This window comes from Orcinus orca, chromosome 1 (genome assembly GCF_937001465.1).
Source record: "Orcinus orca chromosome 1, mOrcOrc1.1, whole genome shotgun sequence".
In the NCBI taxonomy this organism is placed as follows: domain Eukaryota; kingdom Metazoa; phylum Chordata; class Mammalia; order Artiodactyla; family Delphinidae; genus Orcinus; species Orcinus orca.
The window spans coordinates 202,503,801-202,519,916 of NC_064559.1; the positions used below are offsets into that span (position 1 = coordinate 202,503,801).

The following is a 16,116-nucleotide window of genomic DNA, read 5'->3' on the forward strand; positions in this document are numbered from 1 at the left end:
TTATGACACCTACTTTTAAAGCTATGGAAACTGCACCCCCATTCAAAGTGACATGATTTGCCCAGCCATACACCTGGTAAAAGCCCAAGAGTCCCACGTTTTTCATTCCTTCCACTAAGCCCATGTGCATCAAGACACTGCTGCTGCTTTAGAGTAAAAAGAACTCTGGGTAAGGTTCTTATGTAGCCAAGAGAGAGCAGGGCAACAACATTCTATTACAGTCTATATTTTAAAAGAACATTTGCCAACAGTCATTTACTGCTAACAAGCAAATTCAACAGAAATCAAGACGATTTGGCCTTTCTATGTTCAGATCACAATCTTCCCGTGGATTAAATACGAATATTTCAGTGAAATATTGAAAACCCAACACTGAAAACCCTCCCTTCCTCTCTACCTAGAAAGTTTAATCTGTCCCATCCAAGGAACTTCTCACGCTCAATCTCATTACAGGGGCTGCGCAGACATGTAAGAAGTTAGGCTGAATTACAAAGGTGAGAATCCAGAATTCTAGTTCAAAATGCCTAACATATGAACACCTTTGGCCACTGGCAAAACCGCATGCTCCCCGGTCAGAGACAATATGAACTGTGTTCTCACAGCACTGTGTTCTCTTCCTTCATTGCAGGTTTGCATGAGTCTTTGTTTGCCAATCAACAAATTATTTATTGAGGGCCTGTTCCATGCCAACCATCTAGGCCCCGATCAGTAACTTACTGATTTAATGTTTGTCTCCCCCACTAGACTACAGGCGCCAGGAGAAAAGTTACTGCTGCTTTTTTGCTCACCATTGTCCTGTACGACCTAGCAGAGCGCCTGGCACATGGCAGGGGCTTAACAAACATTAGTTCAATGAATGACTGAGAGACAGAGAGAGGCAGAGAGACAGAGACAGATAGGGAGAGAGAAGAGGAGGGGCCACTTTGTATGCAAAGGAATCAGGGCTTTCCACTGCCCAGAACACGCCGCATGATCCACCAGCGATCTGATGAATTCTGAAAGGCACCACATGCAATGCACAGCTGTAGGCACAGCAGCTGTCATGCAAAGGATCAGAGGCCCAGAACTATGAAGAATTCAGCCCTTTGTTTCTCTCTGCCTGCCTCCTAACCAAAATGAAGTTAGGTCCACTGTCAATCTACCTGTCAGCTGCATGTCTTCAACATCTGGCTTTCAGAAATACTAAGTTAATATTGCTACTGAATGAAATTTATCTTGATTTATTCTCTGACATCACTGCCTGAAAAGATATTTAAATGTCTGAGGTCACACGTAAGACCTAAATAGAACCAAGTTAACATAAAAAGTTCTCCATTTCAGGTCTTTGTAAGCTATAAATTAGCTTTCACAGAGTACTTAATTTAAAAACAAAAAAGGTTTGACTATTTAAACTTTAGATCATAAAGAGCAAACACAGCTCCTTACCAGTAAGCTATTCAAAACAGACTGTTAAGTTCCGAGAGGGAGCCTCACATAAGTATTTTAACTAAAACTTAAGATTCAGTCGGTTATACACAGCTCGGAGTAGTTATAAATAACAGGATAATAAGAAATATGAACTACTTAACTCAATGCAAAAACCCAGCAATATGGGCAGGTATAAAAATGAAGATGTGTAAGTTCATGTACCACTAATAAAACTTATTTTCAGTTTTTTCCCCCACATTCAAATAAAAAAAAAAATTAAGGAATAAATAAAAATCTATGAAATGTTCTAAGCATGCACAGCAAAGTACGCTGAACAGAGAAAAGCATTAGGATGAAGTTGCTATTAACCTATGACTATATTTAAATACATGAGTTAGTTATGCTTAGTAACAGAGTAAAGATCCGCTGCCCTCCAAACTCCGGCCCCTGCAAATCACAGCTTACCTAGAAAGGCTGGTGACATTAGTTATACACAAAGTGAACACTAAATAAAGGAACAATTTGAATTATGTGAAGAGTTTGCAAACAATTATGCGCTAAGCCTAACAGCAACAAAAATCTCAAACCTCAAAACAGTAAACAACAACAAAAGCAAACAAACAAAAAACACCTGGCAATTTTCTAGACCCTGATCATCTGATTCATGATCAAAGCATTTAATGACCTAAAACTGACGAAATCGAGTTAGATAAACAGCGAACATGTATTCAGTAAAAGGCCTAACAAACTCCCTTGGATGGGTTATTGATTATACCGTAAAATACAAAGAATATGTAATGGAAAAATCAGAATAGACTTTTTTAACTTCTCGTCTACATTTTTAAATGTTACTTTTACATTTTTCCAAAGTCAAGTTTACATTATGATTTTATTTACAGTATGACTGCCACAATTCACTTTGCAGTGTTCTAAGTAAAGGCTGGACTCAAGTTCAGATGGCTACAAACATTTATTTAAGACTTAGGGCGGGCAAAAAAAAAAAAAAAAAAAGGAGATTTATATTAGTAAGAAACTACCATACCCCTCGCCTTGGCATATATTCAAACAGGGCTCTACGAAAGATTCACTGATTAATATTGAAATTCTTCATTAAAAGAAAAAAAACAAAACAAACAACGTGGAGAATGCCAGCTGGAAATATGATATATCCAACCAAACTATCTTCCTCCCAGAAATTATCCCCTGCCTTCTGTAAGTGTGACTACACTTCACCTTTTGTTTGAAAACATTATTAAACAAAATAAAACTGTTGGAGTTGAGTCAAAAGTAACAGCACACCGTTCAACTTCCATTTTGTTAATGGCCTAATTTCAAAAAGGTCTGCGCTGAAACCTTCGCCAGCCGCGAGTGTTGCAATCGTGTGCAGCGCAGTCTTGAGTGGCGTGGAGTGGCCCAGGGCCCGGCCCGGGGAGGAGTGGGGCGGCCGGATGGCAGGGCCCGGCCCGGCCGTAGCGGCAGTGTACGGCCCGGCCGGCTCTCCCTGCCCCGGGAGGCCAGTGCATCGGCCGCAGCGCGTCCGGCCCTCCCGCACAGTCCGGGCGGATGGACACGAGGCCGCCGAATCTGCGGAGCTGGAAATGTCACTCTCGGAACACATTTTATGACGCGTTGCTGGCGAACAGCACAAAAAACTAAGAATATACCGGGCGTGCAGTGTACGGCTCTGGAGAGACCGACCGCCGCTCCCACCCGCAAGTCCAGAGACCTGCGCTGTGGACAAGGGAAGTGACAACTGGCCTCGGGCCCCTCGCGGTGCGCGTCCGCTCACTTTTCCGCGCCCGGCTCCTCCACCCCAAGTTAGAAAAGAGCTCGAGCGCGGCGTCCGGCGCCGTGATTCAGCAGCGCCGGGGGGGAGGGGGGGAACTGCACGGGGGGGGGGGGTGGGGGGCGCGGGGAAGGCTTGGCACCAGGTCCGGAAAAGGTCACTGTGAGCTGCGGGTGCTGCCCGAGCCCCGATTCGGCCCGGACCGGGCAGCCGCGGGGAGCAGGGGCGGCAGCGGGCTCCTACCTTTCCTGCTTTTCGGGGAGCTCCGCTTGCTCCGGGCGCTGGCTCGCTCTTCCTCAATCGCAGCTGCTATCTCGGGGTTGTCTTCCCCATTGTACCAGACCAGGAGCTCCTCGCCCGGCGCGATTGGCTGCGGGGAGAGAAGAGACAGGCGCCGGGCCAATCAGAGCGACGGTTGTTGGCGGGGCGGGGCGGGGCAGGCGGGCGGCGCTCCCAGCCGGGCCGCCCGAGGCCAGCCCGGCAGGAAGAGCTCCTCCGCCTCGGCGGCCGCGGGCCGGACGACGCGGGAAGGGACCCTCTGCTGGAGGGAGGACCTCACTTCCCGGCCGCCTCCTCCCCGGAGTCCGTCCGGTGGATGTCGGGATCTGATAGGATCGCTTTAAACTTAAAACTGCCATATGTTCCGGAATCTTACTGTTGGAAGCCTCACAACTAACCACGCAGAAGGAAAAATATGCCACGGAACCACAATGTCCACGAAACCTAAGCTGATGAGAAAATTAAAGCATAATTTAAAACACCCTGGCAGTTTGGAAGACGTGATGAAAGCTAATTATCAGCGCAGGTTTCAGAGTCCAAGAGCAAGTTAAGCATGATAAGACCTACATGCCAGTGCACATTTATAATGCACCGCTAATTATATCACGGAAATGCTAAAAGAAAAGGCGGTGCTGAGGACCCGAGCGTCCTGGCAGTGTATTGTCTCTGCGCTGCTGCCAACCTGCTCCGGTCCTTGGAGAATTCACTGCCTTGCCCTCTGTACTACACCTTGAGTCTACAAGACAACTTTTAAATTTAGAAAGAAATGCCTAAAAATACCTCACGTGTCATGCTCCTAAAACATGAATTCTTAACAGTCATGTACACCACCACCATGCTGATTATGCCTAGAGAACAAGATAGTGAAGAAAAAATATACTGAGTGGAAAGATTACACTCCTAAGTAACACTGAAGGAAATGACTTATTGGTTTCTCTCACAATGACTCATCTGTTCAAAAAGTTCCAAGAGTATGAACACAAGTAAAATTCCACCTAAAACCCAGTGAATAAAATAAAAATCCATGAGTCCATACTGGTATGAATGAATGAAGAAATGAATGAATGAACGGACAGGTAAATAAATAAGGAGAGCTCTTCCTATAGTAGATCCCAACTAATCAATGAAAAAGAAATAATGGAATTAGAAAATCACAACTAGACAATCATCACAGATTAATAATTGATTCAGGCAAGAATCACCAATGGATGCTAAAACTAGTAGATTAAAGTTTGAGGAATAACAAAATATTTGCATGGTCTCGAAATATCTCCCCATAAAACACTTATTAATGACAAAGAGAAAAACAGTATCTTTATAAGACAAGTCAACATCATATGCCTCCTGATATGAGGCATATGACACTAGGTCAAATTAAGAGGAATACTCCAGAAGTATGAGAACACACAAAGCACTCCACGCTTACCCACCTACCATCTATCCCCCAGCATGATCTTTTAAAAGTCACAGGTCAGACAACTTCAATTCTCAAATGGGTGAACTGAAGAGTAAAACTCATACGTTTCCCTACAGGCCAGTAGGCCCCCCGATCTGGCCCCTGCCCACCTTACCAGCCCCATTCACCGCCTCTCCTTGCTCTAGCCAAACCAGCCTTTGTTCTATTCCTTTAAAAAAAAAAAAAGAAAAAAACAAACAAAAAAACCCCAAAAATCTAGCTTATTCCCACTTCAATACCTTTGCTTCCTGAACTGCTCTTCCAGCAGAGATCTTCGAGTGGCTGGCTCCTTCCCATGCCAGTGGGGGAAGGGAAGAGGTGTCCCCATGTCTTGTCTTCCCTGACCTACCAGAGCTACAGCAGCCCTCCCCCTACCTAGACAATCTATCACATTTTATTGTCTTCAGTGCACTTATCACTATCTGAAATTATTTTGTTTACTTGTTCACTTGTTTATTATCTGCCACCTCCCCCATAAAATGGAAGCTCCATGAGACCAGAGACCTTGTCTGTTCTGTTCACTACTATAGGAGAATACCTGGTACATAGTAGACACTCAGTATTTGCTGAACTAATAAATAGATGAATGAATGGAGAGCAAGCTAACAATTAACCTTCAGGAATTTAAAACAGTTTTTAATCATATTACAAACAAAACCAGGTGATTACCTAGATTACAGGTGAGAAGGTGATACAGAACATCACATGTAATTTATTTACAAAACCTAACCCACAGAAAGCTTAATCTAGAAGAATATAATCACAAGTAAGGAATCTGAAAGGCCTTATGCATACTTGAGCAAACATCAAAGGTCAGGATTGGGGGAGGTCTGCAAAGATCAGAGCTATGTTACTTCCAACAAAGAAAGGTAAAAATAACAGTAGTAGTATAGCTAGTTAATACTTTGAGTACTTAGGTTAGACTAGGAACTCTTCACAGAATCTTACACATATTGGTTTGTTTAATTTTCACAACTGTATTATTAATTTTTACTATTACCTCCATTTTTACAGATGAGAAAACTAAGACAGAGGGTGTAAGTAACTTCTCATGGTCACACATCTCGAAGCCAAAATTTGCTCACAAGGCAGTCTGCTCCGGAGTCCCCAATCCTAACCATGACACTACACTGCCTTGCCAAAAATAACAGCTATCATTTATGTAGCACTTATTAGGTGCTAGAAATCTACCCACAATCACCCATGATAACCATATGAGGTCGACACTATAATTATCTGTATCTTACAAATAAGGAAACTGAGGCACAGGAAAGTGACTTGCCTAAATTTACACAGCTAGTAAAATCACAATGCTTGCCTTGGGTCACACAGCAAGCCAGGATTTAATCCAGGGGTCTGGCTCCAGAGTTCACTCCCAAACACTATTCTCTCTTGCTTCTCAATGGTTCTCGGCTTTGCTATCAGAGATGAACACATCATAACTTGAAGTCTGATGAAAGAACTGCCAAGTGCCCCAGTATCTCCCTGGGCTTCCTCTGCCCTGGAACCTCATTCCTACTCCCTCAGTTGTCTCATATGCATCCCCTCGCTGGTACTTCATCTCCACCAGAATTCTGCCTCACTGATTCAACCAGATGTAACTCTCACTTTAAATTAATTTGAGAACAGAATGAATTATTGAATCAAATTTTGAATCCAATTTCCAACTCCAGTGTAACAAAATTGTACAGTAATGCCTACCAGAAAATCATGCTATTACAATCCAGCAGGAAGAAGGTTATAGAAGTTTTAAATGAAGAAGTACCACAAAAAAAGATATTTCCTACAGGAATTGAAAGCAAGGACGTGGGTTTATATGAGGTAAAGGGCAATCCAACTGCCTAAAGATGACAGGGAAAAATACAAAGGAAAGTTAAACAGCTGTAAGCTAACTTCCAAAAGTCCTAGTGCTACACACAGGCAAAACTCAGCATGCTACAAAGCTGACCATCATCTTAAATGTTTGTTCATCAAGAGTTTTCACCTACATGGAGATAATTTTTTTCATGGACTGTCCCCCAGTCTATGACATTTTTAATGGAAGTAAGTGAATAAGGAAAAATCTGCCTTACAGCAACTTTGGCAAATATACCTATTCCAAAAAGCAAAACGCAACAATCATCTATCTTTGAGCCTCAAGACTCTGCCTGAGAGAACATTTCCCTGCAGGATGAGTGCAGATTTGCCTTCCAGGAGAACGTGAAAACGAGGGAGACAGATGCGGGCTTGCTTGTTGCAGGTAGAACAACGCTTCCTAATTCTAACTTCCCTGAATGTACTCAGTGACCTCTGACCTCACCACAAACTCTAAAACATGATTTTCCTCTTCTTTACATTACTTGTTGATTTTCCTCAACAATTAATGTCTCCAAATAAAAATTTGGCAGAAGTAAGAAACATGTTCTGTGTAATTTCCATTCTGAATAAAATTTAGGGAAAAGAAAAGCTAATCCAAAGCTACACTATACTGAAGACTAAGAATGTGTTTTCAGTTAACACAGAACCGCCAGAACTATTGAGAGTTTCTTACAGTTAGATAAACTGGCCAGTCAGACAGTGCCCAATGCATCTGTGTCTTAAGAGGAGGGAAGCAGCTGCCACATGCTTAACTCATCAGTACCTATAAAGACGCCGTACGTAATTACTCAACACGATCTTCCTGCTTTAGTGCCCTTCCTCACACGAAGCAGTGGCAACTGTATATTTAAAACACAGACCTTTCACTGTGTTGATGAACCACTTTCAAATAGAACCCTTTCAAGGTCTTCAAATTCACTCCCGACGGTCACAACTGAGGACGGCATTTGCAGAAACGCATGCCGAGTAACTACCGGCAGGCTAATTCTAACACTCTTACCTTTAAAGTTTTATAGTAAATGGCCCTGTTGATTTCCAGTGGAAATAAATTTTGCTCTTCTCCCGAGCAAGCCCAATTCACATAGCGCAGCCAGTTCCCCTTCTCTGGATCGGTGGCATCAATGCACATCCACCCCAAATTTGGGTAATAGACCTTGGGAGGGGGAAAAACACATTTTGTTAAAATAAAATATCGTTTAAAGGTTTCCATTTTCAACTTCTAAGACAGTTCTTGCTCATTATACGCAAATACTCTATAAAAGCATTTCACGGAAACAAAATAAATAAGCAACAGAAAAAAGGAAAATAAAGATGAAAACTGAGATCCAAAATTGTATAATCCTCATTAGTTATTTTTCTATTTGGGTGTAATTTTTTTCTCCTAAACTTCAAGTGCTATAAGGAAATGCACTTGATGATCTCCAAATGCTTCGCAAATACGTACACAAAGACAAGTGACAGCTCTACTCCCTTCAGGGTAACAGAGGAAGAGTGAGCCCGCAGCGGTGCTCCACAGCACCCGGATGCCCTGAGCTTTCTGGGCTGCTCTGCAAGTCAGAGTGTGGAGGCCCAGTCCTGCTGGGGCTCACAGCTCAGCAGGTGCCTTTACTGCCTTTACTGCAGGGCTGACAGAAACTTCAGTAAGTGAACATGCGGTGTGAACCTCCACGTGGGTGACAGGGTATGATGCTTTTGCAAACTCCGCTGACCTTAAAACCTTCTCTATCCAGAGCAGGGAATATCGGTGTCCTTCCGAAACAAGACCAAAAACCCGACCCCTCTTTGAGGAGTCAGATCAACTCTACTCTTGCAAGAAGCTTCCCCTGATCATCCTCTCTCAGTGAATTCCTCCTGCCAGATGCTTCCAGCATTCAGTCCTTCATCTTAAAGACAATCTACTGAGCAGCTATTGTTAACTTTCTTTGTATATACATACATCCATTTATCTAGATTTTACTTCCCCAAAATTAGACTGTAAAACACTTGATTAGGCACTGAAATAGAACTGCAGAATCAATTGGTGACAGTCCTGTCAAAAACAAAGCAAAAGGAATGAGTCTTTTACTTTCGCTTTTGGAAGAAAGGAGAGAATCTTGATGCTTCTGTGTTTTCCCTACACATACACAGCCAAGACTCCCGCCACTCATTTCTTCTTTTCTCTCCTGCCCACATTAAACACTGCTGTTTGCGGCAGCTTTCCTGCAGGAACAAAGCCCCCACTCTCGGCTCCTCTGGGCAGGCCTGTGTCTCCCAGCCTGTGACTGCCAGGGCAGTGCCCACCTTCCTAGCCACGAACAACACTTTCTTCCTGCTGCGAGTTAGATATCTGACATACCGCTACATGCTTTCTGTATTATCTCATTTAACCTTATGCATCAGGTTCATTATTATCCCTTTTTGTAACGTGGAAATTAAGGATCAAAGATTAAATACCTTTCCCAAAGTCACTCACTTAATCAGTAGTAAAGATGGGCTTAATCCCAGCTCTGCTTGACCTCTACGTAACAGTGCCTTCCTCGACCACCCTAGCTAAAGCTGTGAATCCTTCGCTTCCCATCAGCACCTCCAGTCATCTCCCCGATTTATTTTTCTTCATGGTACTTGTGCTCTTTTAAAGTGTGGGATCATCTACTTACTTACTTATTTAGTGACTATCTCCCCACACCAGAGTATTAGCTCCATGAGAAGACATTTCAGTCTTTTCATTCACTGCAGTACCTCCAACACCCTGACCAGTGCCTGGCAGAGAGTAGGCTCTCAATAAATAACTATGAAATTAATGAAATGATATACGAACGTATAACTGTCATCATTTAATGAGCACCTACTATGTGACAGGTGCCATGCTAGAAAGTGCTTTGTGGTTACTCTATTTAGTCACCACGAAGTGTCAATATTTTCACTAGCCCGTAAGCACCCACAGTGAGTTTATTCAAAAACTGGCTGTTTACTAAAACACCTAACTGCACCATTCTAATAAGAGGTTATCCATGTCACACTTCACTCCTTTTCAAACTCACTGTCACACTCACCCTCAGCCTGTACACATGCGAGCATGCCTGACACGCTCCTCTCCCTTTAAAACAAAGAGAAAGTGCAGCCCCACGTGGTATGTTAGGAAGACACAGAATCACAATACAAAATTTAAACTTTACACACCAAAATAACTTAAGCTATTTTACATTAAAATGTTTAAGAGATATTTTTGCCCTGTTTGCCAGCATGATAAAATAAGGAAAATGGAGTAGTCAGTTGGTCTTTTAACAGTCCATATTAGTTACTTTTTATTAACTTAGGAATAAGAAGTCTTGTTTGGATTTATTACCATAGACAGCAGAGTACCACTCACTCCCCACGCATATATTGACACAGCTACAGACAAACGCAGAGATGGTGCTGGAAAATCCCACACAGTTAAAGGCAGCTGGAGAGAGGCATCAAGAGTCTATAGGCCAACTGGAGAATAATAATAAGGCTGTGCCGACATTTCCTGGCTCCCAGGTCAATGAAGACCTTTGCAAAGAGCAAGGTGTTCCACTTGAGCGAAGTATTTATGTACAGCTCGTTTTGTTACAAAAGAGACTAAGGCATCTACTAAGTCATGCTTAAACTAAAATACTTAGTTTTATATAAAAAGATGAACAATTCAATTTTTTTACAACGTGCAAACAAGTAATTCACAAAGGAATACGCATGGCCAAAACCTCACAGAAAAAAAATTAAATTTACCTAATAATCAAAAATAACTCCAAATTAAGTAATGTTTTTACCTGTCAAACTGGCAAAAATTGTTTTTTAAAGGGAAAAAAAACCCCCAAAAAACAGCATTAGAAAGCAGACATTCCCCCAAAACGCTAATCAGAGAATAAACTGGTTTAATTTTTTCTGGATGGAATTAAGAAATACTGACCAAAGAACTTTAAAATGTACACACACTTTAACCAGCATATACACTTGTAGGAATTTATTCTCATGAGATGACTGGGCAATCATACCATGATGTATGTACGAAGATGTTCACAGCAGCGTGGTTTACTACAGACTGTTTCTAATTCATTGCTAAATGGAGACCACCACAGATTAGTTCAGTATGACAATCCAGTCATACAGTGGAATACTAAGCAGACCTTAACAAATACTGTGTGTGAATGACTGACTCATGTGGAAACCTGTATCTTCTGTTATCTTTGTATTCCTTAAGAATTTTTTCAGTAAATACACATTATCTCTATAATTAGGAGAAAACAAAGATAACCAGAAGTTGTGGAAATATACTTATCAGTATAAAAGTCATAATACACTGATGACTGAATAAAGCCATTTATATAAAGTATGGCTTAGATGATACCATTTTTGTTTTAAACATTAATATATGAAGAGAAAAATAATCTGAAACTTAAATACGTGACTATGTTAATAATGGTTTTCTCGGAGAAGTGGGATTTATTCATAATTTTTATTTTCTTCTGCTCACCTGAATTTTCTACCTTTCCTCCACTGATTTAGTATAATCTCTAAGTAAAAAAGGGGAAGAGGGTGGGGAGAATGAATGAAAACCCAAGTCTGAAGGAAGGCAGCCAAGATCTGCTGAATGCTAGGCTCACACCCCCCATCCTCTTCCCATCATCATCATCACACATACAAAGTTTTTAAAAAATATGTAGCTTTGGGCTTCCCCGGTGGCGCAGTGGTTGAGAGTCTGCCTGCCGATGCAGGGGACACGGGTTCGAGCCATGGTCTGGGAAGATCCCACATGCCACGGAGCAACTGGGCCCATGAGCCACAACTACTGAGCCTGCACGTCTGGAGCCTGTGCTCCCCAACAAGAGAGGCCGTGACAGTGAGAGGCCCGCGCATCGCAATGAAGAGTGGCCCCCGCTTGCCACAACTAGAGAAAGCCCTCGTACAGAAACGAAGACCCAATACAGCCAAAAATAAATATATAAATAAACAAATTTATTTTTAAAAATATATATGTAGCTTTCTCACTTTTATTGAGAGTCAAACCTTGTAATTAGGAACTGGGATGAAAATGTGTTTTCATACAATTCCTACCTCAGTTGGTCAAACTTTGGTTTCCAATCAGAATTAACTTCAGTGACTGACACAAAGAACCTATCTTTTAAAATGTGACAGAATTTTGCTTAATGTAAGTACAAAGTACTAGACTGCACATGTACCATAACACCACGAGGCTCGGGTAGTGGAAAGACAGGGAGAATTAGAATCCCTTCCTTTCGGGCAGAGACAATGCAAAGGCAGGTAAAACTCCCAGCCCAGCTCAAACTCAACAATGATACATAACAAGTCTATTTCCAAATCTTGATAATGACTAAGAAATACTCAGCTGACTTGATCCCAAGGAGAAATACTTCCATATAATCAATAATTTTTCCTCTATAAACAGTCCTTTTTAACAAAGCAAGGGTACCTGATTATGTACTATTATAAAAAAATTTTTACAAGTTAACTTTCAAATGGAAATTCCCTATTTGGAGAGAAAGAATTGAAGGAAGGGAAGCACCTCTATGCCAAGCACTGGGCTAGATGCTCTACGTGTTATTTTATTTAACCTTTACAAGATCCCTATGAAATATTATTAAGTCCCTTTTACACATGAGGACACTAGGGAAAGATGATAATTTTACTAGAACTCTGAAGTCACTGAGAGTCACAGCCAGGATTCAAACCTGGTTCCCGCATTTACTGCTCCATTTCTATTTTTCTCTCTTTCCAACCCCCTCCTCCCATCCTTAACCTCCCCTGGGTCATCCAGGCCTAACCTCCTTTCCGCCCCTACCACTAAACAAAGACTAGGTATTAACTCACTGTCAAACAGAATGTAATTTTCACACCACCCAATTTCAATTCAATTTAATCCAATCATTTCAAAAGCCCTAAAAATAATCTAAATTCACATTTTAGCACACACTCCAATTTAAAAGCACATTCAAAATTATACCCTCATGACAGACAGAGAAAGGTCTGTAAAGAACCAAACTGTTAAACATAGTTATTATTACCTCATGGGTTGGGGGTGAGGGTTTTAACTGATCATTTACTTGTTATAATATACATGCATTAATTCAAATTTGCAAATTAAAAAAAAAAATCCTCATTCAATTAACATGAATGTATCATCATTCCAACCCTCAACTGTTTGCCTGAGGTCCTTACCCACTCTCAACTTGCAGTAACCAACCTTCTTTGACAGAAATCACTCCCAGGAATTAAGGCAGAGCACCTCCTCACTCTGAGGTAAGTGTTTTACTCATCCAAACCGGTCCCGCCACAGTTAGAGTCTACAGAAATAAAGCCTTCCGCTGGCTGTTCTCTGGACTTGCCCCTCCACCTGTATGTAGCCTAGAGCTCTAACACACTGTTGATGGACACAGAAACCTCTCCTGGAGGTCCAAGCTCCATTCCAGTGGCTCTGGTTTGTCATATTGTCTGAGGTCCCTTTTCATCTCTTTTCTCTGGGGATCTAGCTTGTTGAATTTCCAACATTATGATCATTTTCCACTTTCCCTGTCTGTCCCTGGAAGACAGACAACATCTAATTATATTTCCATGTGTTTAGACTGACAAAAGCAGTAAAGGGGAGACAGGAGGTTCACATCTCCACTAGCCCAACTTGCATGGCATTTACCTCCCAATGCATTTCCATAAGTAAATAATAACTCGGTGTGCATTCAGAAGTCGATTCCAGGACTTCCCCCCACACAGTACTCTAACTTCTTGGTTCAAATTACAGCCCATACTCTAACATTAGAAGAGAATGAAATTCTAAGCAAAAAATAAAGATCAGTAATCTTTAAATATGCAACCATTTTTTTTAAAAAAGTGTCTTTATCCTCTACATGATCATTCAAGAGTTTCTCTTTGATGTTCAGGTTCAACTAATATTTACTTAGCCAGAGTCATCCATGTCAAGTATTTTCATATATATGATCTCATTTGTAGCCAAACAAATCTATGAGGAGCGTGTTATCCTCATTTAAAAGTAAGGATAAAGGAAAAAAAAAAAAAAAGGATAACCTTTTGGAATAAGAGCATTTCAAGGAAAACATTTAATAAAAATTATGTCTTTATAAGTTATAAATAATTGTATTAACACTGCTACCTAGGAAACACTACACCTTCTTGGTCTGTTCACATTCCATTTGTTTTTGAGCTCCAGAATTAGACGCCCAGAGGGCTTGTTAAGGACCATAAGACACCACCCTACAGAAGTAACTTTCCAAGAGCTATAGACAAAAATGGATCTTTGGTATCAACCACTTCACTCTTCAGATTGCTTTAGAAAACCAGGGCTTCTTTTAAGAGCTATTCAAAGGCATCACTGTATCTGAAATATTCTGAAGATTCTAGAATAAGGGAAATAAAAAATCTAATAGGTGGTAGCACATTTTACTACCATAAGCCAACCTATAGGTGATTCTAAAATACAAATTTGAAAAGTAAACAGCTGGGCCTCTCAAACCTGCAAAGCCCAGTCCCAGAGCCATCATTACCAAAACCCCACACTGCCTGACCCTTGACCCTCATTTGAAACTACTCTGAGTAAGTTTCATACCTACGACCACACAAATATTTCTGGAAACCCGCACAACAACAGATGCTCAATAAATGTTGACAGGTTCAAAGTAGGCCCCCAATCAACCTCCACAGGATGAATGAAATAACTCATTGTTAAATTAGAAATTCTAACTCTGGATGACGGATGTTTAAAAATTCCATATAACCCTAGAAATCACATAAAAAATGTTGTGTATATATGTGCATTTGTATATTTTCTGGGGAGATTTTCAAAAGGGTCCACAACACAAAGAAGAGTAATAATCTTTAGGCTCTGTTGGTGGGAAGAGCACTGAATAGGCAACCAAGAAATCTGGGCTCTAGACCTAACTCCAAAACCAACCGTTTCAGACATTAAGCAGGTCACCTGCACTCATCTCAGATTTCTCATCTGTGGAAAGATTTAGGGTGTTTCTAGTATTCTTTCATTCCACAAACAAAAATCCCCATGGGGTACTGTCAGTAGTCTATACAATACCACAAATGTTATATGCCAAGCTCAGTGCTCCAGAATTGAGGAAAGTGCCCAGCACGTGGTAAGAGCTTATTCACAAAGAGGGGTTAAATAAGTAAATAAACTCTCAAAGACAATTTTTTTCTTGCACCATACCAAGCTGCCAATCTAAGCACAAGTTAACTCATTCAAAAAGGTCGCTTAATTCTCTGCACTTCAACGTCCTCACCCTCCTGAAGTTCCTGAAAGAATATGATAGGTATAGCAGTTTCTATGACAATGAAATCTATGGCTAGCCCACTTTTAAGTACCAAGTTCCAAATCTTTGCACTCCTATTAACCACACAGCTTCACAGTAAACCTAAGACCCCAGACATGACCTCACTCCCACTGCTTCTCTTTTTCACACACAGAGACCAGGGCTCAGCAAACTTTCTGTAAAGGGCCAGAAAATATTTTCAGTTTTACAAGCCATATGGTCTCTGTCACAACTGCTCAACTTGGCCACTGCAGGGCAAAAGCAGCCACAGGTAATATGTAAACAAATGAATGCTGAGTGCCAACAAAACTTTATTAATGAACTGAAGTTTAAGTTTCACATAATTTTCATATGTCACAAAACATTTGATCTTTGTTTAAAATTACTTAAAAACGTAAAATCCATTCTTAGCTCTCCGACTGTAAAAAAACAGGTGGCAGGTTGGATTTCCCTAGTGATCTAGGTCTTTTGCTAGCATACTAGGCATGGTTTAGAGGCTGGAAAGGAGCAGTAAGAGCTGAGTGGTACTTTCTGAAAAAAGGTTCTGTAGAATCAGCTGATTGACTTCTCTAGTCTCATATCTTCTTGCCTCCATTTTTAAATTAGAAATAATTTGAAATTAGAAGAGCTGAGATAGCAAAGATTATGAAATGTACTTGTTAATATCTGATCATAACAGTGTGAATGATAAAAAGTTTTCACTTCTGAAAAAATTAAAGTCTTCTCATTATAGAGAAATAATTTCTCTATCAATTTTAGCTGAAATGCAATTCTACTTCTTCCCTCCATCCACCCGACTCAAAATTTGTTGCCTAAATGAATAACATGCAAATGGAAGCAGTGAACTATCAGTTTTCATCTATAAGAATGGGGGGAAGAAACTATTAAAAACATTAACAGTACTGGTTTTAAAGAGCTAGGAAGGGACTTCCCCGGAAGTCCAGTGGTTAGGACTCCACGCTTCCACTGAACGGGGCACAGGTTCAATCCCTGGTTGGGGAACTAAAATCCCACATGCCGTCTGGCACGGCCAAAAAACA

At 41.1% G+C, this 16,116-nt stretch overlaps 1 protein-coding gene across 10 annotated transcripts in view; it reads right to left on the bottom strand.

The window, feature by feature from the left end:
* Positions 1-16,116, bottom strand: part of PRDM2 (PR/SET domain 2) — a 117,032-nt gene that overhangs the window by 64,855 nt on the left and 36,061 nt on the right. For 7 of the 10 annotated variants that reach the window (XR_007470854.1, XR_007470855.1, XM_012534035.3 and 4 more), the window contains 2 exons: positions 7,786-7,938; positions 3,437-3,563 (listed from right to left, as the gene is read on the bottom strand). Coding sequence is in view for 5 of the 10 variants with exons in the window: in XM_012534035.3 (XP_012389489.1) it covers positions 3,437-3,563; positions 7,786-7,938 (280 nt within the window). In the remaining 5 variants the exon portion in view is untranslated. Of the gene's footprint in view, positions 1-3,436; positions 3,566-7,785; positions 7,939-16,116 lie in introns of those variants that run through there. The other 3 variants (XM_012534036.3, XM_049695961.1, XM_049695959.1) reach the window with 2 other exon arrangements.